This window comes from Anser cygnoides, chromosome 2 (assembly GCF_040182565.1).
Source record: "Anser cygnoides isolate HZ-2024a breed goose chromosome 2, Taihu_goose_T2T_genome, whole genome shotgun sequence".
NCBI classification, from domain to species: domain Eukaryota; kingdom Metazoa; phylum Chordata; class Aves; order Anseriformes; family Anatidae; genus Anser; species Anser cygnoides.
Window position 1 is genome coordinate 98,983,926 of NC_089874.1, and position 25,668 is coordinate 99,009,593.

General features: G+C 43.4%; 1 protein-coding gene across 1 annotated transcript in view; it reads right to left on the reverse strand.

Moving 5' to 3' along the window:
• Positions 1-19,959, reverse strand: part of AHRR (aryl hydrocarbon receptor repressor) — a 90,827-nt gene extending 70,868 nt beyond the window's left edge. The window contains 2 exon segments of the mRNA XM_048079585.2: positions 2,605-2,676; positions 19,739-19,959. Coding sequence (XP_047935542.1) covers positions 2,605-2,666 — 62 coding nt within the window. The 5' untranslated portion in view covers positions 2,667-2,676; positions 19,739-19,959.
• Positions 19,960-25,668: the final 5,709 nt, after the last annotated feature.

The following is a 25,668-nucleotide window of genomic DNA, read 5'->3' on the forward strand; positions in this document are numbered from 1 at the left end:
TATGGTCAAACTTAAACCTGATGTACTGTCTGAAGAATGGCAACCTAGTGAAGACAGTCTCTCCTAGTAGAGAAGAAGACAGAAACATACTAGCTCTTACAAATACAAATTTTCTACATGTTTTTTCATTGTCATACGGTTCTCTGCATTCTGCTGTAGAGCTTCTTCATACGTGTTCCTCCTTGTTCTGTAAAGCTACCTCAGAATACAATTGTTGATATCCTGTGCCTGAAAAACTGTGAACATCATGAGTGCTATCATTCTGTGATGTCCTAACTTAAAAGCCAGCTGCAGGATCACCAACTGGCTTGACAGCCTGATCACAAAGTGCTAACAGAGGGGAGATGCACTGACTATGGGTAGACATCAAAGACTTAGTTGTTCTGCACACAGGAGTGTTACGCCTCTGTCTTCTGAATCCTGACCTTCAAAAGGTCTAATCCACGAATCCCTAAGAAATCCACATCTCCTGCTCAGACTAGTACCCATGAATCCATACAGGGAGAAAAATATGACAAGGCCATAGAGGAAAATGTGCTATGCTATCAAACAAGACAAACTCAAAAAAAAAAAAAAAAAAAAAAAACACAACACTACATTGATCAAAAATCGTGGTTGAACATGCTATTCAATAAATAGGATATGTCTGTCCTTCTAAATTTAAGATAAATTATTTGAGGCTGGTAAGGAGACCTCATAGTCCTGAAATGTCAGTAAGATCCATAGGACTGAAGGGCATAGACTGTGAAAGGAGCTCAAGACTCCGTAAGTCAGTCATGGGCATTTAGAGCCTCTTCAGAGCAGGGTTAGGAAGTCTCTGAATGAGGGAATGAGCACAGGAAAGGCTTACCAGACACCAAGACCACAAAGAGATAAGGTTTGAGGAAGAGACTAGTGTTGCTAGGAAGTGAGAAATCATCCTCAGCAAGTGATAAGTAACTATTCACAGAAAATAGAGGGCAGTCTCTAATGTGGGAGCTGTGTTATAATAACTCCAAGCATATGATCTCCCTTATTTAACCAAAACCAAGTTTCTTCATCAAAACTGTATATATCCTGGGTGGATAGGCTCATGTTCAGGTACCAGCCTTGCCATCTCGTAGCACAGATATTTTCAAAGTAGCACTACTTACAATGGCTCAAAAGGTAAAAACCTTGGTTCCGTCTAAGTCAGTGAGAATCTGCGTTTGATTTTGCTGAAGCCAGAAGTTCCTAAAAGGCTCCTGAGGACACTTACATCCTTTGATAGTGGGTAGCTTTCTTAGCCATTGCTTTTACCTAGAAGTCATCTCAGAGATAAGTTCTTGCTAATATGCACACTCCAAACATGAAGCTTAATGTTTCTCAAAGCATCTGCAACTCTTCTTCCTTTCCCACATAAGTTATGATTCATAAACAGTTCCGCACAGAGGCAATCTCACGTACTGGAGAAGTTCCACACCTCATGCGTGTATAAAGTATCCAGATGCATACTTGAACAGTAGTGCAAAAACGTTGTATACATTTTGGATCTAACACTCAGGTGTTGCAGAAAGAATACTGTTCTTCATTCATCATCTTTGTCTATTGAAATCCTCACCTGTTATGTATTTTACACTAAAAAATACCTTTTTTAAAGTGGCAACAAGTGGTTCATGTGCAAATACTCTCCAAAATCCAAACAAAATCAGCAGTCTTCACCCAAACTTTCAGAGAAACTCCCCTTTGACTTTAGACAAATATATACAGTTTTAAGCCAAGTGGGTTATTTTAGGAGCTCTGCTTTAATTACCTTCTCATCATTAAATTGCCTGCAAAGACCACCAGTGCTAGTTCACAATTTTAACATGCTACAAATGTGTTTCATAATCAAGTATAACTCAGAAGATGTGGAATGATTATATCAGAAGGCTTAATCTCACAGAGTGGTTTATGGCAAAGTCATTTTACATTTAAGTTATAACAATTTTTTTCCTGCAATTTCAAGCATCTTAAGACCCATTGCACTTTTTTTCTGCTTTGCCTTCACACATACAGCTTCTCCCGCATTTTTCTTCCGATGAAAGTGATTCCATAGTAAATAGTGGCTTGAATATGATGTGTTCTTTATGCAAAAAGTGAGTCACCAGTCTGCTTTTTCAGTTGGCTGAACTGACCCACTTTCCAGACTCACGTGTCGAACTTAGGGATGCCCCAGGCAAGGCTAAGCCAAGGAAGGGGAAAGGGGGCCATGCCAGCACGCTGGTGCCACTCAACACACAGCTTCTCAAAAACAGGACGCAGGGGACACCCCCTCCAGCCAATTGCCCAGCTGACAATTAGTCCACCAGTATCTTCTGCCTAGGAAAAAACACTGAGGTGCACACCTCAACAACCACCAGCCGCCTCCTGGGACAGCCAGTGATGGGTAAGGACGCTCTGACCCATGCTCAGCATCCTTTCTGGAGCCACTGGAAACCATGCAGAGCCAGCCTCCAGACCAGGGGTTTCTCATTGAAGTGAAAGAGATTGGGTCTCCCCTGGGTCAGCAGATTATGGGAAGATGAGATTCCTCCTGCTGCCTCATTTCTACCATATACATTTGGAGAGAGGTGCAACTGCTTCATGATGAATATGATACTTAACTGTTTCTGAATGGGTTTCCTCCTTTTCCTCCCAGCATAGAGGCACTCCCCCGGAGGAATCATTGTTTTGATGCTGAAAAACAAAAGGGATAGGTGTCTTAGTTCAGAGGTTTCTGCGTTTCATACCACTGTACAAAATGACAGCACCAGGAAAGTTCATGTGAGGAAAATGTTTGTTCCTTGAGTGTGGCATTCAACAGCACTAAAAAGCACAGTGGCATTAGTTAAGATAGAAGCTTAAGGCTTATTCCAATTTCCTACCTTAATGCTATTACAATATTGATGTTTATATTCAATTTTCATTTTTTCAAATTACGCATACTATACATGGTATAAAAATGGGTATAAAATACATCCTGTTTACTCAATATGCAAAAATATATATATATATTTTTCCTTCTAGGTTCATTTTTAAATTCAGCTAAGCAAATAAGAATGAATAATATTACCCATCATCTTTTGCAGGGAGGATTTCACAGCTTTTTTAATATACGAGAATATTGTCTTCCATTACTGAAACTGTGATAAGTAGGATGCCATTATTCAAATTAGCATTTGTCCAGGTCCTCATACCCTCATTTTTAAAGACGGAGAGTAGATCTGTTGGCAGCTCAAGAAATGGCACACAGCGCTGCAGTTAGCACTTAGGACCAGATCCCAGTGTAACGCTGATGGAGGTGACAATTTTCAGACAAACTATTGCACTGTTTGGGCATGTTAGACATTGCAAGGTCTAAAAGAAGTCTTTGTGCTCGGCCTGTTCAAATCTTCCGGAGATTAGCCAAATAGCAAAGTCTCTTGATTTTCTGTCTGAAAGAGTATTTTAGTCTCACTGTATGCTCACAACAATGGGTGTAGATTGCCTGAGAGGTTACTGTATCTCAAGAGTATTTGCTGCTTTGTGCAAGATGTAAAATTAAGGGGACCTTCTATGTCACTGAATCAAAGCTCATGCTATTGAAGACAGCTCTGTCATATAAAACTTAATGAACTTCATTTTAAAAACTATTTAGAGGAGTTTTTGCTTTTCATCGAAAGACAGCTTTCTGATAACCAAAAACCTTACGCTTTCCAGCTTAAATTTGTTCATGGTCATTTTATGCCCATTTGTTCTTCTGCCAACATTGTCTTTTAGTTTAAATAGCTCTTCCTCTTCCATTGTGTTTACTCATTGGCGTATTTTTAAATATCAGTCATATCTTCAGCCAGCCTTCATTTTTTCTATTCTAGGACAACCCAGACTGTTTCAATCCCCTCTCATGTTACAAACTCCTTAGTCTTCACATCATCTTAGGAGCCTTTCTCTTTATTTTACGTTTTCAATTAATCTGTCTAAAACATGGATAAACAGAATCATGAACAGCATATTAATTAAAGTCTAACTGCATTTCATACGTGTAAATATATATTCATTAACAAACCATTAGTTCTTTATGGGAACTATTTCACTTCATATTAGTGTGACTGCATTTTCCTTTTTCATAGCCGTTATAAAATTCATGGAACACAGTCACCCTGTGGTTACCTAATATGCACATTTCTCTGTCTTCGTGCATAACTTTCAACAAATAAATTCACAGTTTATGAAGGAAATCTAACTTCCATTGTCTGCATAGCTGGCCACCTCATTCATACAACTCATACAATCTACAATTGATTTTTATTACGTGAGAATTTTATCCACTTGCACCATTGATGGTGCAAGCAACTAAGTTTATTAGTACATTCCTGGTATTACATGAAATTTCTTAGTAAAAATAAGATTGTCTCCAAACTGATAGTTGAGGAACAATGCTTGTAGTTTCCCTCCTGCTCAGTCATTTTCCTTGAAGCACATGTTGTTGATCCAGTTACTTCCGCCAACCCTTTCAAGGCTTGTACTAGTCCTCAGCAGCACAGTATCCTTCACTAAATTCAGATAGGTCTACTCTCATCTGGAAAATCAGTTATTTTATCATCAGAAAGCTATTAGGCTACCTTGGTGAGATTATCTAACTCTACATTTCATTTTTACTCCATTACACAAATAACCACAGTCATTAATTATTCCTCCCTTTAGAATTTGTTCTAAAATGTTTCATACTATAGAGATCAGACTAACAGGTCAGCAGTTGCCTCCTCTTAATTACAGGTGATGGTGGTAGTCACTCTCCACCGGTCACTCTCCACTTGGTGCAGCATCAGGTATAGAATTCTTCCCGAAACACACAAATAAATTTGTTTTCCACTGTTACTGGGATGATTTCATGTGAAATCAAGCGTGTGAACTGCCTGGCCACATTCTACAAGGGACTGAATGCAGTGCAATAAATACTGCTCCAGGTTGAGAAAGTTTGTTTATCCAGCTGGCTTTGCTTAGGTAAAGCCTTCTTGCCACCTTCAAAGACCTAGTTAAGTTAGATTAGCCTAGTTAGGGTTAACCCTAGTTAGGGTTAGATTAGCCCATTTTCTGCAACAGTCTGCCAATTTGAATGAGCTCATCTGTCTTGGTGGGTTTTCTACTCCAGGGGGAAGCTAGAATGGTGTGAAGATGCTAAAGGAATTGCCGTAGCTTCTCGTGAGACATTACATTAAAAGACATTTTCTTTACATTGTAATATTTTTGTGTTCTGAGTCCTTCCCGTTCATAATATGAATCTGTGACTCATAGCTCGTGTTTCAAAACAGTGTCACATGCTAGACTTCCCTTCTCTTGCTTTTATGAGTAAAATTAAAAGGAAGAAAAAGACTTGGACAGCGTAATTCAACAGAAAACTGGAAGTTAAGACTTTATATGATTTCCCAAAAGGACAATTTTTTAAAACCCACTCTGGTTCAGTTGATGAATATGGGACAGCAACTAGAAGTAGATTAAAAAGACCTCAGTATACAGACAACTGAAAGGCAGGAAATAAATGGCAAACAATATAAGATAGAATTTGTGAAATGTAAAAAGTTGGTTAAGAAAGATAAAAGCCCAAAGGAAAATTCACAAATTGAAAGGCTAAAGAGAAAAGATAGCTTGCTTTTTTAGATGAATATTATGAAAAGAAAAAAAAAAAAAGAGCCTAAAAAATGTGTACAGAGAAAAGGTAGATTTATTCGACAGATTTATTTCCAGTCTTTTTTGAAAAGAAGGAGACTCAAGTAAGAACAAACCATGCACTCTTCAGGCTTTCTGTAGGAACTTTCCACAGAATTAGGACAAAGGGTTACCACAGCAACATAGTATGGAGCACTGCCTCAGCAACTGAACACCAATGTCCTAGATATGTTTACAGGCAAGAGTTGCTTCTGCTGCTACTGCTAATGCTAATAGTGGTACTCAGATAAGATGAGTTTGAGAATGAATGTACCTGAATAAAGACCAACTCAGAGGGCTCATGGCTAAGAGTCCTAAAAATCACAGAACCATAGAATTATGTTCTATGGCTGATTCTGTGGCTGAATATGTCCGAAAACAGTGCTTGAAGTTGCTGAGCTGCACCGAACCACAGACTTAGACAATATTTATTTTAAAAACTGAGGAAGAGCACATATTCATAGTCCCACCTGGACCATGCCCTCTTCTGATGGTTTGGGAGCACTTCTCTCTACCACTGGGGCGGCACAGCCTATCTGCACGGCTCCTTCCCTAGAAGCCCACCAGCCTCATACATAAGAAATGGGAAAAGGCTGGGGGGATGACACTCAGCTGCTCAGCACAGTTGTGCCCTTTCCTTTCTCTTTCCTTTCCCTTTCTGTCCTTGCAATACTTGAGAGTCCTCACGTGCTCTCCCCTTGTTTGAGGGAGGAAGAAGACAAAGCCACAGCAGCAACCTTCTGCTCTCCAGCAGCAGGAGAGGGGGCTTGCAAACTTGAGGAGCTTCAGGAGGAGGAGAGCTGTGAGTGAAAGGAATGAAATAGCTGGGCTGGGAAAAAGCAGATGTGGGCCATGATCATTCACTTTCTTGTGTCAGATGCTTTTAATCAGTGATGCCATTAAGTTGTAATGAATCTCTGAACACTGAGGAATCCAAAGGTCTGAAAGACAGCTGCTATATGACAATATTCAGAGAAGGGAAACATAATGATCCAGCTAACCACCGGATGGTGACATTAACATCCGTCCCAAGCAAAATATCAGAAAAGCTGATAAGAAAGATGAATAACATCACTTAATAGAGTTCTACGGAATATCATGCTCTTTGAAGGGAAACTTACTCACTGAGAACTTATCAGATCTAGCTGATGAAGGAATTTACTCATACTAATAAATCATGTAACTTAGTAGCACAACATTCTGATTTTAAAAAGCCACAATGAAGTACTATAGAGCGTAGTTTAAGTAGATAAATAATTAATCAAGTGACAGATCCAAAAACGAGAAATCATTGAGAAATCACTGCTAAACAAAAAAGTTTTTATAAAGACCTTGCAGGCATCAAGGTTCAATAGAAAACTAGCAATGATAAAATTTGCAAATATTATAAAAATGTAGAAGAGTGGTCTTAAGCATTATTTAATTTTCTCTATTATGAAATAGAGAAAGATGGAGTGCCTGGTAGTCTGTTTCTGTTTATCCCCAATGCATTTTAACACAGTCAAACACAAACATATCTCAGAACAGGGAATGCAAGTCATTGCTACTGAGTGCAGACTGCATCCTGAAACGGCAGTGATTTTTGAAAGAAATTAGGGATCAAGGTAAAAAATGAATACAATCTATACACTGAGCTCCAAGGGAAGAGCTGCTGCAAAGGTAGTTAATGCAGCGGCTGAACCAAGTGAAGAGATTTTACCTCTGTTTACAGCCACGATAAGACTGGTATTGGAACAGTGTGCACAGTACCCGTGTGTTTTTCAAATACTGTTAAAAATGGGAAAGGGCAAGGAAAGAAAAACACAAAATACTTGCAGGCTGAAGAAACTGCCTTGCATAGCATGAGTTCAGCCTACTTCCAAATCAAAAAGAATTTGGTGACTTGAATAAAGTACTATCATGGGTGCTGAATTATTTTAATCTGAAACACAGCAAGCACTTATAAATATAAGCTGAAGCCAGATACATCCAAATAAGAAAAAAAAAAAGGCATTAATCTGTAACATTGTGAGTATTTAAACACTGGGGCAAGTTACAAATGATTTAGTGGATTCTCCATACCCTGCTGCCTTGAAATCACTGTTAGATGTCTTCCTATATACAGTTTGTCCTACCAGAAGTTATGCCTAAGTGAAATACAAGCAGTTGGGCTGAATGCGGGCATTCTCAGAAATAAAATTTGGTAGCCTTGGCAGCTATAAGAGGTCAAATCACATTATCCAATGGCCTCTCCTTTCATTAAATGTTATGAATCATTTCCTAGTCTGAATGCGATCACATACCACGCAATCAATGTACGAGCTGCATGAAAGGGCTGTGCAGGCCACGAGTCAGAAGCCCAGGTTTGGAAGAGACAGCCTGGGAACAGGGAAGTTGTGTTCTCGGCCCTGCTTCGCCACAGAACCGCGGCGCAGCTTAGAGAGCCGCGAGGGAGCGGAGCGCAGCGTGCAGGGCCCCTGTGCTACCCGGGAGGCAGCGGCCCCCCCAAAGGGCCTCCTCTCACCACGGCTCATCGACAGAACGAGCTGTCGTGGCTGCTACAGACCATGGTGTCCGCAGACATATGAAGAGGAGGCTACTGAGTGTGGGGGGTGTATTTTGGATTGGCTGGGAAACTGGATTTCTTTACTTCGTTATTGTTTTCTTAAGAATCAAAAAGAGTTGGAGTTGGGATCCTTTTTGGCAAAAAGAAACACCATCCAGTGAAGGCCTGGGAACCTCAACCCGGGGCCTTCTAGGCAGAGCTGTCCCAAAGCAGCACTCACAGCACGGCTGAGGCTGGCAGGGCCCTCTGGAGGCCGCCTGGTCCCAGCCCTGCTCCACCAGGGACACCCAGAGCAGGCTGCCCAGGGCCACGTCCAGGCGGCTTCTGAAGGTCTCCAAGGAGGAGACCCCGCGGCCTCTCTGGGCAGCCTGTGCCAGTGCTCCATCACCTGCACAGCACAGAGGTGCTGCCTGGTGTTCAGACAGCACCTCTGCACATGCAGAAAGTCTGAAGTGACCTGAAACAGTCCTTCAAGTGCACTGGTACGGATCCCAGTAGAAGAGCAGGCAAAACATTAGGTGATGAAAGCCTGCCTGGGGGGCGGGTTTTGAAACCTGCGTGTCAGGTAAATTAGAGCTCTACCTGCTTTCTTTCTCTAAATTACTTGTGATTAGCGCATTTCTGACAAATGTGTTGTTTCTGACAAACTGTTGTGTTACAATGCCTTTAGTTATATTATCCTTGCAAATAGCATGCAATACCATGTCCAGCTGAAGTAGCCACACTTCAAGAGAAACTGGAGGTAAGTCACAGAAATGCCTAAAGGCTGAGAAAACAAACCCCACAGCCAGAGTCTGGGAGCAAAAACTGCTTGGGTTGCCATGAAGAACAGCAACAGAGAACTTCCTCACAATAAGTAAATACATTATGTAAGAAACAAACATTTCGTGACAGAGATCAAGCTAATTCTAGCAAGATCCAATTTTCAGAATTTGAGGCTAATTAAATTCAAATTATATAAAATGAGGATAACTATTAAAATAATTTACCCAGGACTGCACAGGACTCTCCATCACTTAGCATTTCTTTAATATTTTTATTTTTTTTTCTTAAGAAAACTGTTCGACCTATGTGATGAAGCATTTTGCTTAAGGATGTCCAATGGTCTATGTTATACGTGAGATTGAACCAGTCGATCATGGTGTCTCTTTCTGGCCCTAAAATCTACTCTTCTACCTCAATCTCCGCTCTAGTGAAAAAAAGGAAGAAAGTTAATCCACAAACCCAAAGAGCTGTTAAAAACGTTAATTGACTAATAAAAAGCTATATAACGCGTGTCTTAAAGAGGGTGTTCTGCAAATATCGGGGATCATATGTTGTGCTTACAGTACAGCAAAGGTTTGCCTGACATAGCATATATAAAATCTCTTTTTAATTTCCTTCAGAGAAAATATGGACACATTTGGCTATGGGCTTCTGAAGAAAAACAGTTCGTGTGCACTCAGGAGACGTGTTGTAGTCTGACAGTTATCTATAGTTTCTGTCTGAGCCCGGCACACGTCATCCCCTTCGTTCCTCCTACATGCATCTGCACCACACATATGCATCCCCATGCTCTTTACATGCCTTCCTTCGGCAGAGCCAGAATTCCCCCCCCCTTCCCAGTGTGCTTTCAGCCACTGCAGCCCAGCAACAAGTGCCGGAAAATACCAGAAATACACACGAACGAGGGCATAATGTGCGTGCAGAGCAGACCCTTGCCCCATGCAGCACAGATGGGCAGAGCTTGGAGAGGCAACCAAGGCCATGCATGGGCTGTAGGGTCCGTCCAATGTGAGGTACATGACTAAACCCAATTATGTCAGAGGGATCAGCCCCCATTTTCTGGGAGCCTTGGTCTGATTTCTAAAAGCGATGAGCATTCAGCACTGCAGCTGAAGGCATTGAGGACTGTGTTCTGAATAAACGCACACCAAAGATTGTGTTTTCTGAAAAATCAGGTCCTAAATGCCTGGAATTGAGTAAATAAATATACATCTTTCAGAATTATCTCTGCTAATAAGACCATATGTCTTGGCATTATTATAAAGATCAATTCAGTGGTTTTGACGTACTTAGCTATTTTAGTCACAATTATCACAGGAAAGGCTGTGACAAAATTAATAGCGCTGTGTTCAGAACAGGATTTAAACAGTGTGTAGTATGGAGCCAGAACCACGAGGTGGATGAGGATAATAAAGGAAAACACATAATTTCTACCTCACCAAGTAATGTTCATCATAGAGGTAGCTGTTGTGAAAAAAAAAAAAAAAAAGAAAAGAAAAAAAAAGAGCTAGAGATTATGAGAGAGCCTGAGATTAGTTTAGTGCATGTCCACATGGGTGAGGAATTCACATCATCTTTAATTCTTGTGTTTCCTAACTTACTTTTTTTTCTTGAGATTTGAAGATGTAAATAATTAACTTAAAAAAAAAAAAGAAAGATTAGATGAAAATTTTTTTAAGTGGTTTTAAATATTAAGCTCTTTTTAGAACTTCTAACGTGCACTGTGCCACTTCAGGAAGGATATGGACCATAGCACACTTAAAAACACACAACAAAATCAGACTGGACATATGTCTGGTACAGTCCTGTACAGTTCGTGGAGTGGCATCTCTTTGTACCAGGCTTGACTTTGAGTCCTCCATTTGTCTTTGCCACAGAGCATTAGAGGAGAATATTGGGTTGCCACAGGAGCTGGACTACCCTTTGCATAATAAGGTATGAGCAGTGATGAAAAAATTTGCTGCAGCTGGGGCACTTAGGATATTGTCTGATCCATACGGATTATTTCATGATTAACAACACACTCAATCTCGCATTGCAGTCTTGCCCTCAGGAGGGATATTAATGTACCATGTTTCACCTTTAAAGTCTCAGGAATGTAATATCTTCGAGATCTCTGTCCCTCTGTTTCATTTGGTGGAACCAGACTAGCAGGTCATAAAAAGCTACTTTTGGAGATGGAGAAAAGGATGCTGTGAAAGCATAACTACCATTTCCACAGTAAATTTGACCAAAAATAGTAAGACAGGTCAATGAAATATTGCTGCAATGAATGTGTAGCATAGCAGGGCCTCAGTTCAGCTGTCTTTAACCCATGTATAGAAAAAGTTCTGAGGGTAGCTTTAGACTGGCAGCACAGATCTCCATACAAGCTAACAAGTAGATATATCAAGTGTATTCATATCTTTTCAGATAGGTTCTGGCCAGACTTAGCTCTTTGCTTTTATGATGACACTGCTAGAGATAGATAGCTCATTAAGTTTGTCTAGCTCATTAATTTGTCTACTCTAGTTCACAATTGCTACTGGGGGATAAATGTCCTTAGATAAAAAGAACAGGGTAACTTTGAATGGGGTGTATCACTGTTTGCACAACAAACACACGTAGCCCTGCCTCAGCTGCTTCTTGTGTTGTTTTATCCTCGTGCCCAACTCCCCTCTTCCACCATAAGGCGATGCATGCTCCAGCACCCATATGCCACTGCAATGAGGTGCATTAGACACGTCACTTTGAGCTGCTGAACTAGCCACAGGTTGCAAACACAACTACGAACTATGAAGCTGTGCCAGTCCTTCAAACCCTCCTGTAAATTCACCAGCTTTCCTGGTGTTCCTTTCCCAGGCACCTGGGTTTTAATCCTTTGCTCATCATTTCATCAGACTCTGATAGTCCATGTTTGGGGATCTCTTAGAAACAGGTGAAAAATGATCTTTGATAAGACTATTTATCATTGCGCAGCCACCAAGCCAAACTAGCAGCACAGTGCACGTTTGGAATAAATGCCGCATCCAGTATGATAAGAAACCCTGTACCCTTCAAAGGAAGACTACAGATAGGCTACAAGATTGACCAGGTGAGACAAAGAGAAATGCTGAACAATTTTGTGAGTTTTCTACTGTAAAGACAAAATGACACTAATTTAAATGGAATTTTAATCAGGAAAGGATGGTTTTTCAAAATCAGGGAGACTCTTCACAGCAGCCAATATGCTGGTGATCCCCTCCTGCCAGTGGGCCAAGCTCCATTTTCAAGTCCTTTAAAGAATACTGCCATACACCACAACAATATTCTCATTTCTCTGACTCCTCTCTTCTTTTCAACAAAGGGCTTCTTAAAAGGTTTCAGTGGCACTCCAGCACAGAGTAGAAGTCAAAATAAACAACAGCTCAAAACCTGGACATCTGCAAATATCACTGTAGACAGAGAGACTGTGTGGAAAGAGAAAGAAGTGAGTGTCTCTGACTCAGAAAAGAGCACTGCCCGAATTCATAGGAATTTCTGTGACACAAGGAGAACATAGCACAGTGAAAGTTCCCCTGGAAGAGAAGCAAAAGAGGACTGGATTTGGGACTTAATCCTCCAAAAGAGGACTAAGGATGACAAAATGGAGACTGACATCTTTATTATTATAGAAGTTATTATGAAATGCATGTGTGCGTGTGTGTAGGAGTGGGAGAGCAGGGAGAAAGATGACTTATAAACTTATATGTAACATCAGCAGGTTGAGAAGATGCAATCCCATTCTTTTCCTGGATTTGCTACTCTTTGTTCCTCCTTCTCAGTCATTCAGTCTAACAAAAGGAGAAGCAGAGGATGAAATGCCAAACACCAGGTAATAGAGGTTCAAAAGAGCTTAGATACAGGAACATCCATGGGAAAAAAAAAAAAAAAAAAAAAAAAAGAGAGAGAGAGAGAAAGGAAAAAAAAAGGAAAAAAATGGAAAAAAAAGCCATAAACTTTAAGGAAAAAAAAATGTTTTTTTTCAAACCCTGTTGCAGAAAATGAGAATGCAGAGAAAATTGAGATGAAACATGAAGTATTTGCACCTAGTACTGAGTGAATTGTATTAGCTTGATGCTTAAATTGGCATCATTATTATTGTTATGGCTGCAATTCAGTCTTTTAAAACATTTTTGCTAACAGTGTAAGAATGCTAACAGTGAAAGAAGCAGGTCAAAGTTTAGACATACACACCGAGAGCCAGGCTGGCATGTGAATCGTCAAGATTTTGCTCAGTTCTTGCAAGTCTTCAGTTTAATGAAGTACATGAAAACCAGAATGAAAACTCACAAATTCCAGTTTTTTCACATACAGATTCTGGCAACAAAAGTCAAAATAAAAACGGATGTAGCTATTATTTTTTGCGATTATAAAAGTAGCTAAACAAGTTATACTTGTTGAAAGGCTTGATAGTTTTATCTGCTACAACAACAGAGTGGTAAGCACCTTGGTTTGGATACATACTCAGATTTACTGCAGGTCCTTAACTATGGATGTCTAAGTGTACAATTTCCTCTCCAGGAACAGGAGTTTCTCCTTTGTCAGCAGTTATAACGTATCTATTCTTATTCTGTTTCACAGATCTATGGGCATAGCTACATTTGTTTGTTGACAATTTGTGCCACTTTCCATTTTAAATACTTTTCCTGGTTTAGACATATGTCTTCACAGGAAAAAATATGTTTAAAGACATTTTGAACTTGTCTGCAGTACAACTTCATCCTCTAATACTATTTATAAGTTCCTACTCTGAAGTAATCAATATATACAAATTTATTCTCATTAATATCTCCAGCAGTAGTATTTTCTTTGTGCTCATTAAATTTCTTGTAATATAATTTTAGATATTTTTAAAGTTGCAAATTTAATTTTGTCAAACAAGTAATGACTGCAACTATTTCACTTTAGATAATGAGGATAAGAGGTGGTGGAAAAATTTGACCTCTTGCCTTCAAAACTACCAGGATTTTTTCAATCTCTAGCATAAAAAGGAGAACATTGTGGATACATACTACCACAGTATAATCTGTCATAAAGCACTTACTATAATCCAAAATCACCTGACACTAATAAAACAGCTGGTTTAATTTTAGTGATTCTCATCCACTCTTGAAAAGTAATAAATGGGAATTTTTCATTGAGTCAAAATTCTAGGGAATCTCCCAGATTGTACGGTATGGGAGAGCTCTTGTATTTGCTTTTATAGCATGCTTTCTCTCCCCAGTTCCTGAGCACCGATCTGCGCCAAGACAGAAATATTTTGTTAATCATTACATCTTTGCAAATCAGCCTGAAAGGACCTCAAGAGATCCTGTAGAGCAACCTTCCCTGCTTTATACTGAATCAGCTGTACCAAAGCCATTTAGAAGTTTCAGACCTGAAAAAAGTCTCACGAGTATGAAAACCGTCTGCTTTTTTCTAGCTAGACCAATTGATATAGCAAAAAAAGTATTATATATTTCTATGTTCTTTTCTGTTCTTAAAACACAACTGTTAAACTCCTCCAAGAGCTGTCAATACTTAAGAATTATAGCATCTATGGGCACCCCAGAAATTTTATTCCAGCATTTAACTATTACTAAAATCACAAAATTTTTCCTGTACATATTAACCTAAATTTCCCTCACTACAACATGAGACCGTAATTTCTAGCCCAAGTGACACAAACTTAGCAGTTTAAGCTCACCTAACTTTACAACTAACCCTGTCTTTCTAAAGATCATTAACTCTTTCTCTTTATTCTTCCCACCTCTAAACTAAACAATTCCTCATGTTTCTTAAGTTCTCTAGTTATCTATCATTCTTGTTGCTTTCCTCTGGACTCTTAATTTGGTCTGCATCTTTCTGCAAGTACCATGCACCCAAATTAATGTTATACTCCATCGAAAGTCCTACCTGGGCTGAGATTTTTCATGTATCTTACAAACAACACTCCTGTTTTCACATCCCATTGTTCCATCCAGCATTTTCACCACAGTGTGATGCTACTGACTCATGCTTAGCTAGTGATCCACCAATTTTCCACATTCTTTTCTCCTTAGCATGTGTTGCCTAGTCAGCCATTCTCCATTCTGTATTTGAGTAAAAGACTATTCCTGATTTCACAGCCCTGCAATCTGCTTGATTTTCTGGAGGCTGTTACTCAGTCAAAATCACTCCACATCTGACCCTTGTCTTTCAAGGCGCCCAAAACCTGTTTCAGCTTGGTGACATCTGCAGGCTGAGTGTCCACATGCTCTGGCCCATCATTTGAGCCACCAACGAGATAGGGAAGAGCTTTGAACTTCAAGCAAATCCCTGCGGAATCCCAACCTCAGTGATTTGCTTCTCAGTCCCTTTGGTCTCACCCTGAATCACCTGGATCTCTTCAACCACAGAACAAAATACATGGGCTGAAACAAGAAGAAAATATCATGTTTGTGAAAAGATTCCTCATTTGAGAAAGACAGAGAGATGAAGACTCATACTGACAAGTGCACTAGGAATTCTCAGACATCAGTAAAACACATGTTGGAGGAACAAATCCCTGTGAAAGACAATGAAGCCAAGAATAGCCCGCTTTCCAAACAGTGCTGCCATGGCTATGTGGTGAGAGCATAATATTTGGAGTTTCAGCAAAGGAAACAGTTTGAGAGACTCCTTGGGATCATGACTCCTAGGGATCGGTATACTACAAAACTCAGCTAACTGCTCCTGAGAAAGCGAGACAATGACCCCAAAACTGCCACGTATTCAACTTCACTCCATCTCAGATCCAGAGTTACGAAAGAGGAAGAACTCTGCTAACAGTGGGTTTTTACAGTCCTAATTAGTGACAAAATTTGATTTTAAGTTAGCACACATTTTCAGCAAGTTAAACCTACTGAAATGACCACCATTTAGCATCAATACAAATAAAGTTTAAAGAATAAATATTTCATGTCTTTAATGCATGCACAGATATTTCTGTTGAATGCAGAGCAATACCTCTGGTGCACCTGGCTCCACTGCAGTCACAGGACAGTGCAAACACATGATGGCAAATAATGTGTTTTGCAGCCTCAGCTGTAATAGCCTGCATCATACACACGACTTATTTGTTGCCTGCAAATGCAGCCTCGATTCAAAATTGTAGACAGTCTGGTCCAGCCCAAAGCAATCTCATTGTCCAACGAGTACCTGGGTTCATGCTAAAAGCCTCACTCTTATACAGGAGTAAGTCAAGGTGTTCTGCTGCCTACGCACTGCTAAGCACCGCCGCCCGGCAGAATTTTGCACCACCATCCTGCACTTGCCCTGCTGCTGCCTACCAGAAGACATCTACCAGAGAGGAAGGATAAGGTCCAGAATAAGGTTTTAAAAACAAAATTGAAAGAGATACCCTGGGTTTCTTGCTATTGTAGCTGCATGGCTGTGTACCTGAGGATTGCACTTGAGTCAAGAGACCCTACGTTGCCTATGCTGAAATGGATATATCACACACTGGCACCAGGGACCCCGGGGGTTCATGAGTATTTGTGGTGCGTTTAGTTGACATCATGTTGGCAGCACCTATATTTTGTCCATCCCACATGCACAATCCTGTAAGTCCATCTTCTCAAGTTCTGCAGTTACTCATGCAATATTTCTTATGTCGATAACAGCAGAATGCAGCATCAACTGCTATAGACACTTCAAAGATCATGACTGTGAAGGCAAGTTGAACAAAATCCAAAGTGACTGTCAACAGGTCGGGGGGACTTCTGGAGCAACAGAGCAACGCAAACATGCTCCTGAAGCATGCCTGGCTCAGGATGTTCAGTTGGTCCCTAACTCCGTCAAACTCTTTGCAAAACACCTTGAAATTTTCATTCTTCGTGCAGAGAGAGGAGTCTGCATCAGGGTTATCTTCTTCTAGAAGAGTATCCACTCAGTACACACGAGTCTGAATAATTGCTCTCGTGTCCATCTTTTCTGCATTGACCTCAAGAAATTTGCAGAAATCCTTGCCTGCATTTCCTGGAAGCGATTTGCATAAAGAACCAACAAAGAAACTATTTCTCCAAAAGCAGCAGTTCTTGCTTCTGCTAGCCAAATACAGCTGGATTTATTTCTGTATAGATATCAGCATATACCTCTGACATACAGCTGACCTTTTCAAACCACCGTACCAGCTGATAACTGACAGGAAATGAATTTCTGGGGCGAGGACAATTTTTGCTTTTTGTGTCTGCCTGCAAAGCTGCCCCATCCTGAGCGTCAGCGAGCACTGTGAATTCTTCCTTTACTGCTTGCCGTAGCCATGTCATGGGGATGGTGAACACCATCGGCAAGCTGTCACGAATACAGTAGCGACACAGTAATTGCGTGGGAACTTTAAAAGTGATGAACATCCAGTTGCTCACCTCATGGCCAGCACACCAAACCAACAAGATCTCCTCTCTGAACCTCAGAGGGAAGCAGCTGGTAGGTCCTGGCCGCTCAGGTAGCCCCATCAAAGAGTCAGCAGCCAGCGTTGAGCAGAATCGCGCTCGTGCTGCTCACGCAGATTGTGTTAGCAGTTGATGAATTGTGGTTATCTGAGCTATAGCTTATTCCTCATGGGTAAGCCGACTCAAATTGAAAACATCACCACTCTTCAGCAACGGGTTTTTGTGTGTGGACATGAGTCAAATTAGAAGCAAAGTCTGAGCTGGGACTCCAGTTATTCCATGGTGAAGACAACCCCATGTTATCCAAATTCATCCCCTTCCAGGGACTCAACTTTATTGGTTATTCAAACATTACTGTAAAAAAACCTTGGCTGACACTTCCTACCCAAACTTGGCCATTCCTTAAATTTTCCTCCAAAATCTGCTTTGTCCTAGCTGTCTCTGGGCACAAAGGGACACTCCCACATCCTTTACATTCCATTTGGGGCTAATTGAACTCACATGTCAGCATGAGTCAGCACTAATTACCAGGAATATTAAGGAAAGATTTGGCACCAGACCTTGGTTATTCAACAGTGGAGCCCCCACGTTTAGTGGGGTCTCGGGTTAAACCGAACTCCTTAAAAGCACTACAGAAAAAGCTCTACCAAGTCCTTAGTCCAGTTCAACGCCGTACAGGCAGATCCTTATGCCTAAACTGCCTTTGCCGTATTTTCAGATACACCTACGGAAAGGCAAACCGAATGGAAAAATCATTTCTGACTACTAAATCCTCCACAGTAGAGTTCAAATCTGTTTATACGCTGAAACTGATGAATCAATATTAGACCGGCTGGCTGGTTTTTGTAAGCATCCCCACTGCAAACAGGGCCTAGCAATGCATTTCCTCATTACGACTCCTGGGCAGAAATCTGAATCGATGGGAAGCCGGGGTAATGATGAACCTCCCCCTCCCCGTGGATCATTTGGACAAAAAACACCGAAACCACAACAGCGTGGGTTCTCCACGTACGAGTGTTTGTGCTCAGGCTGAGGAGTGTAGGTGTTCACATGCTGTCCCGACACAGCTTCCAGAAACCCAGTCCTCTCTTCCAGCCTAGAGAACGCCCAAATATACTCCGACAGTCAACTACCGAAAACACTACGCCACCACAAACACACCATCACGCAGAGACGCGGTAGACGCGACGGTGAGAAGCGAGGACTGTCTCAGCCCGTACTCGGTCGGGGTGCCGGCTGGAGAGACAGCATGAAAGTCACTACCAGACCCTTAACCGGCAACTCTGCTTCTTAACATCCACGTTACTCGGTGCTTTATTTTTCAAGGAAATAAATTCTTGCCCTTGGTTGCAAATTAACAGAGCGTCTCGATAGTGAATTTGATCTTGTCGGTCATGAAGTCCCTTGCTTAAGTGCAACGATTTAAGTCTTAGCCCAGGATAGTAACACTCTCTACGCTCCATAAAAGAGAACTGTTTTGTTTTATCTAGTGCAAACATATGTGCATCAACACCCTTCTCAACAGACTACTTCTGAGCCCAAACAGACCGTTCGGTTTTATTTAAATCCAGTCCCAGTTGTCCTTTTCAAGCCTCCAACTACCAAACAGCGTCAAGCATTTTCTTGGGTTTTTCTGTTGGCTCTTTTTTTTTTTTTTTTTAGGTCTTTAGTCCATCTCCTAGAAACTCACTAAATGACGCACGAACATTATTTGTGCCCGTCTTAAGAAAGAAAAAGTTCTTTTTATGAGATATAACTTGGTTTTACGCTCTTTCTGTTTTAATCCAGCAAACTCATGGAGGCACAGCTTCGCTCGAAGACGCGCAAAACTCTTGTTTACTAACCAAAGTAACCCCAAGTCAGAAAAAGCACCGGAGCCCTTCCCTCGGCGATTCTCCCCCAGTTTTCGCGTGTCAAACTGAAACACGAAAAGAACTCGGAGCTCTTGGGCTGCACACCGCCGAAACCACCCATTTCGGGGGGTTTCTCCCCGCGCCGTGCTCCCGGCCGCCCCGCCGTGTGCCAGGTGAGCGCAGCCGGGGCTGGATGAGGCCGCCGGAGGGGAGCTTCCCCTCGCCCTCTTCTCCCCCGGAGCCCTCCGGAGGCACCCGGGGAAGGGATGCCCGAAGCCTCCCGCGGTGTGGGTGCCGCGGCGGAGCCTTTCGCTGCCTCTTTTTCGGCTCCGGGCGCGCCGAGGGCATCACCCGGCACCCCGGGGGGGCGTCGGTGCGGGAGCCGCGGGGCTCGGCGGGCGCACGGGGGAGGCAGCGGCGGCACCGGGGCAGGCTGCACGACCCCCGGTACCCCACGGAGCCCCTCGGGGGGCTTCCTCGTCCCCCCCACGGGAGCCGTCCGTGCTCGGCGACTGACTTACCCCACGGTGCCCGCCAGCACGCCAAGTTTCTCCGGGCGGCGGCGGCGGGGCGAGGGGCGGCGGGGCCGGAAAGGGTGCCGGCGGCGGGGAAGGATGCTTCGGCCGCCGCTCCCCTCGGCGATCCAGGTGGCGGGGCTGGCGAATGCTTGAGCGCAGGCGGCTGCCCGCCGGGTCCCCGCTCTCGCACGCGATCCCCGGCCCGCCGCCGCCGCGGCCCGACGGCGGCAGAGGGCGCTGCGGCGGCACCGGAGGCGGGCGGCGGGATGCGGGATGCCGGGGGGACCGCGGCCGGGATGGGGACGGGGCTCCGGGCTGCTGCCCTCGCCTCTTTTCTCCTCTCTCGCCTCCCGGCCCCGTGCGAAGCGGTGCCCCCGGGGGGGCCGCTACACCTGCCCCGGGCCGGGAGGGAGCCCCGAGAAGGCGGTGGGGGGGGGGGGGGGGAATAAATAAATAAATAAATAAATAAATAAATAAAAGGCAGCGCCTCCTTCCCCGCCTGCCCGGAGCTGCCCCCCGGCCGCTGCCCTGCCCCGTCCCCACGCCCCGGTCCCCGCCCGGCGGGGGCTCTCGTCCTTCCCCCCCGCCGCGGCTCTCCCGGGGCTGGTCGCCCAGCACGGGCGTTTGCCGGCCCCGGCAGGGGATGTTCGCCCGCTGGGCTCGCCCGCAGGTTGCTGGTTTGAGCTGGGAGAGCCCCCCGGTCCCGGTCAGGCAGCCAGGGCCTGGAGGGGTGGTGTGGGGAGGCTGGGGACGGGCGAGAACCTGCAGCAGGTCTTGCACAGGGGGCTGGAGGGTAGGACAGGCAACATCAGGGTGGGACGGAAAGTGCAAGGCAACAGGGAGGGAAGCGGGCCTCTCCCCGGCAGGACACTAATCCGCTGCGCTGAAACACAATCACAGAGCCCTTTCTGAAACCCGTACTGACCAGGGGTGCAGATGCCCTGATGGACACGGCCCTTCTGCCAGCAGAGCCCTGCCTTCGCCACTTACACAACGTGGTGGCTCCCCAACGTTGCATACATCTACACCATTACTTCTCAGGGTCACCCCTTGCTTTACACCCCACTGCCTGACCTGGCAGCCAGTGCTGAGTCTTTGGCTTGCCCACTCTGCCCGCCTTTCATCAGGGAGACCTGGCTTTGGCAGGTGTCTCCCCATACAACGTCTCCGTCCCTCTGTCACCCAAGTTCTTCCAGATGAGGGGAAGCCCGGACCCCAACCCTCCCGTCTTGTGTATGGAGATTGAACGGCTCAGCTTGCAGGAAAACTATTGTTCCAGCAAAATAGAACCAGTCAGTGTTGTTGATTGCTCTGTTACATCTTCCCAGACAGAGCCTTGGCAATAAAAATAGATGCAATAATCCACATGGACAGTTGCAATTGTAAACGGCATTCAAAAAGCAAAAACGGAATTCATGGCTTGACACAGACATATCCCCAATCCGTCAGGATGTGACACATTGGCAACGCGTCTGTGCCAAACTATGAATTCCATTATTTACTTTTCTTCTGAATGCTATTTATGATTGTAACCTTCACAGTAAATTAGTGTATCTATTTTATATCAGGCATTTTCTGAGAGGCTTTGGTATTGTCTGCACTTATTATATTCATAGAATTGATGGAAGTTATACCAATTCAGGCCACCATAAATCTTTGGGGACCGCAGGCCGTGCTTATGTTAGGACAATTTGCCAGCATAAGCCTACCAGCAAAATCCTATCTGGCAGAGGCTGGGCCTATGTTTGGAAAGAGAAATCAAAGGCCATCATCACTGAATAGCTCTCCACTAGATGGAACAATGGTGCTTCGGCTGCCAGGCCATCGACACTGAATGATTTACCCAGAAGAGAAGCGGGCTGGGGGTGGGACCCAGAACGCACTGGATGATGGGGACGCCGTCATGTGGCAACTATTGTTCGCAGCTCCTTGCCGCCAGCGCCCGAGGAGAGCCGTGGAGGTGGGAGGCAGCGCGTTAGCAGGCACGTGAAGCCACACGAAGACGCGTCTGAGCTCTTCGGCCGGGCAGAAACCAGCTCTGATTTCGGAGCGGTGTCACCAAGCGGCATTCAGGCCGCCCTGCCAAATCCCATAGCAGGTTCATTGGGCTGGGAACGGCGCCGAGCTAACGCACACCCAGCTGGAAACCGGACCCTCTCGCACCTGTCTGCATCAATACGTCCGAAGGTGACGTTTCAGATGTTTTACAGGAGCTTTTTTCACAGATGGATGACCCAGCCTGCAGAGAGAATACTCCTACCGTGCTCCCTTTGCTCCCTGATTTCTAAATTTTGTTAAAAGTAATTGCATTTGCCAGGCAAGAATTGTTTTTCATAATCTCTTGCCGCTGACTGTTTATACTTATACCAGCTCTGTGCAGATCCTTTTTATACAAGTTAGGCTTACTGAACAACTGCCAGATAGTTCTGCTTTCCTTCTTGAATTTTAATTGCTTACTTGCCCGGTATCTATTTTTAAAATGGAGCTGTAAATGGAGCAGCAAGTTCCATCACTCACCGTAGACGCAGAGGGTCAGCACCCTCCTTACGCCTCCTCCACTCCCTCCTGCAGGGGACGAGCAGGGATCCAGACCTGGACTGCCAAAGCATCGAACCATGGGCATAGTTATTTAAGTTTCGGCATGCATCGAGATGCTTTGCAGGACTGGAAGTGGAGCTCAGCATTTCGCAGGGCTGAGACCACGGTTATCAGGAGGTACCGATTTTATAATATCGGTGTGTCTGTAAATTCGTGTGTACAAAGGCACAGGTAAAGACACAGAAACTGTGGTGGCTGCAGAGGCAGGAGGGCTGTGCAGTCTGAACTGCGTCCTGTGGCCACAAACACTCGGTCTGCAGAGTGCCCGTGCGTGGCTTTCAGACCCTGCATCCTCACAGCAGATCTGTGCCCACATGTGCACACAGATAGGTTCAAAGCGGAAACCTTTAAAGATATATTTCTCCTCAGACTCCCTTGGTGGAAAATGCAGGTGCGTTCATTCAAAGTGCTTGTCTGAGTACTCAGCCTAGACTCCACACCTTCATTTTCAGGACCATATGCTGTCATTTTCTCACACAGCCCCACTTCACTTCTGGAAAATAATTATAGATCTCAGTCTTAATCTGCTTTCTTATGGACATCATTATTTCAAGCTCCTACACACTCAGAACGTTCATTTTATCTCTAGCATTATTGCTTTTCAAATGTAATTTGCTTCTGAACCGTATCCTTTCTCTCATTTTTTAGTATTTTCCATTATTTTTAGACTACCGGGAAGGGAGGTGATCTTGTGCGGGAGACTAGCAGGGAGCTGGAAGCCAATATAATTTTCTTCTTTAAATGCTTTAAATGACACACACTATTGGAAAAAGGAGACAGACATTCTTAATATTCTCATAAACACAAGCATTTCCTCACGAAGCCACACTGGTTGCTTCTTATTCTTTCCATACTGCTTTTATAAACTCTTAAAGTACAAAGTGATTGAAATACAGTAGGTCTCCAGATTGCCAGATCTTGCGATTTCAAATTACCTTCTTTTCTTTTAACAGAGCTTTTCAGAACTATCCTATTTGATTTTTAAAAAAGGAAAAAAGCAGTACGATATTTGGGTAACGCTCTTGGTAAACTGCAAGCAGTCCTCAGTCCTTGTTTAGTCTCTGTTTTAATCAGCTGTCCATAAGAAATGCAGAAGTCAAATCGCAGATCAGAATAGCATCTTGAAGACCAGTTTTTGTTTTTTCTTTTTAATTTTTCAGGATGTGCTTAATTGATATGAGATAGCTCTCCACACCTGCATACTTATAAAGGTTGCTTCTGGTAACTTCATCCAAATGCCTTACACAACGACTGAAATTTCATCACCTGAGCCGCTTTTGCTGCCGTTTTCCTCTTCCTGCTCCTCGGGGGGCTGAAGGTGCATAGGGCTGCCGTGCTGAAGTTTTTTTGGTAAAGGCTTCTGAAGGCTGCAGAAAAGGGTAGAGGAACTGAGGCTGCTGCACTGCTGCTGCCCACATGCGGGGAGTGCTGCTTGCTGCCTTGCTGGATGAGACACCGGGTCGGGAGCTGCCTCTGCAGCCCAGGGGCCAGGCAAAGCAAGAGGCACCGTCTCGGGCAAGTGGCAGCGACCTCAGTGCTGAAATTCAGTCACTTTTTGCCAAAAAGCTTAGAAGAACAGGGCTTATAGCAAGACGTTTCTTCCATGCCTCTGCGATGCTTCTTGCACGCTTCTGTGTGTTTGTTTCAGTTCTGTTTCCAGCAATTCCCCAGACCTTTCTTACCTAGAATTAAATACGATCTTCTGAATTGTGGCAAAATGCAAGAAGTGTTTATCATATTTACAGAGAGACTGGAAAAAAAAAGAAAAAAGGGTGTTTAGAAATCAAAATCCTAACTGTATTTTCCCAACTTAAGTAAGTAGAAGGAAAATTATAAGGAGATATTTAAACAGAACATTGTAAGTCACCAAATATGATTTGTTGTATTATTCATCTCTCATTAGAAATCACACAAACAGCTAAATGGGGTTGATTTCCTTAAGTATTAACAGAGGGGGCTAAAGCAACAGGGAAACGGCAGAGCAGAGCTCTTACAGGTCATTACTGTCTATAAAAATCAATAAGTAACTGCATCATGTCAGTGAATTTTCGAGTCAGTTCCCTCCATATGGTCCATCTTCCCTCAGACAAGTCAGTTGCTAAAAACAAGCAGTAAGTCATCCCCATTCTTTTATTTTAATACTGTAAAAAATATTTGTTTTTATAACCAAATTGATTTAAGACTTGGTGCAGCCACAAAACATTCTAAACAGATGTCTAACTTGAAAGACACTAGCATACTTTCTTACCCCATAGTTATGGAAATTTGAGGTGCATGGAACCTGAAACTTGGATTTTTAAGCCCAAAGGAAAATGCACATATATATATATATAAAACATCTGTTATTATAAGTATGTATTTATAATAACAATTGACTTCATTGAATAGAAAACTCACTCCTTACACAGATCTGTAACTGGATTAAAAGCTGTGCAAACAGAAAAGTTGTTACATTACTGATGATTTATGCGCAGAGGAAGTATCACTGTATTAATATGCGGATTTCTGTTTACAGCTGTAGATGGCACAAGAAAGGGAAAGATTTTATTGACGCATAGATGAAGAATCTGAAGTGTAGCAGAGCCTGTAAGCTTTTATAATTGTTTGCTCAAGCACAGCATTTCCTAGGTGAAGTATTAGAAATGTTGCATCCTGAGGAGCGCAGCAACAGAGGAGCACCGAACACTTCTGTGTTTGACCTAGGGCACAGGGTTATGATAGTATGGGAACTATATTCTCCTTCGGAAAATCGCCTGCTGCTTTCCTCTGCCCAGTGCATTGATTGGTAAAGCAGGCACTGCACATTCGTCAGCCTATTCTGTAGCTTTTCCAGTGGAGTATCAGGACTAGCAAGGAGACTAAACTCAAATCAAAGGGGAAAAACCAACCACAATGGAAAGGGGCATCCTCCACAATGGAAAGGGGTTTTTTTTTTTTTTTTTTTGAGTTCCATACAAGATAGAGGGTAAAATCCCTCGGGAAAAAGCTCATGGATATGATATGAAACCATGCCAGTCCATCTCATCCCTGCACACAGCTCACTTGGACAGTGCATGCATGAGGAGCACGTGCGGTCAGCTCGCACTGATCCCCCAGAGCTCCATCGCTGCCTTTCTGTCTCTGCCCACCCTGCTTCCTCTCTACAGCCCCCAATTAGAGGCTACCTGGGAAGGACAAACAAGGCTGTTTCCTAAAGCAACCTCTAAATTATGAAGCAGCATGCTAGGGGAACAGGTGCCAAACTATGATGCAGGTGCCAAGCAAGGTGGTGGTGGTGGTGCTGGGCAGGGTCATCTTTAGCTCCATTCCCAGGCCAGCTGAGGAGAGATCCTTGA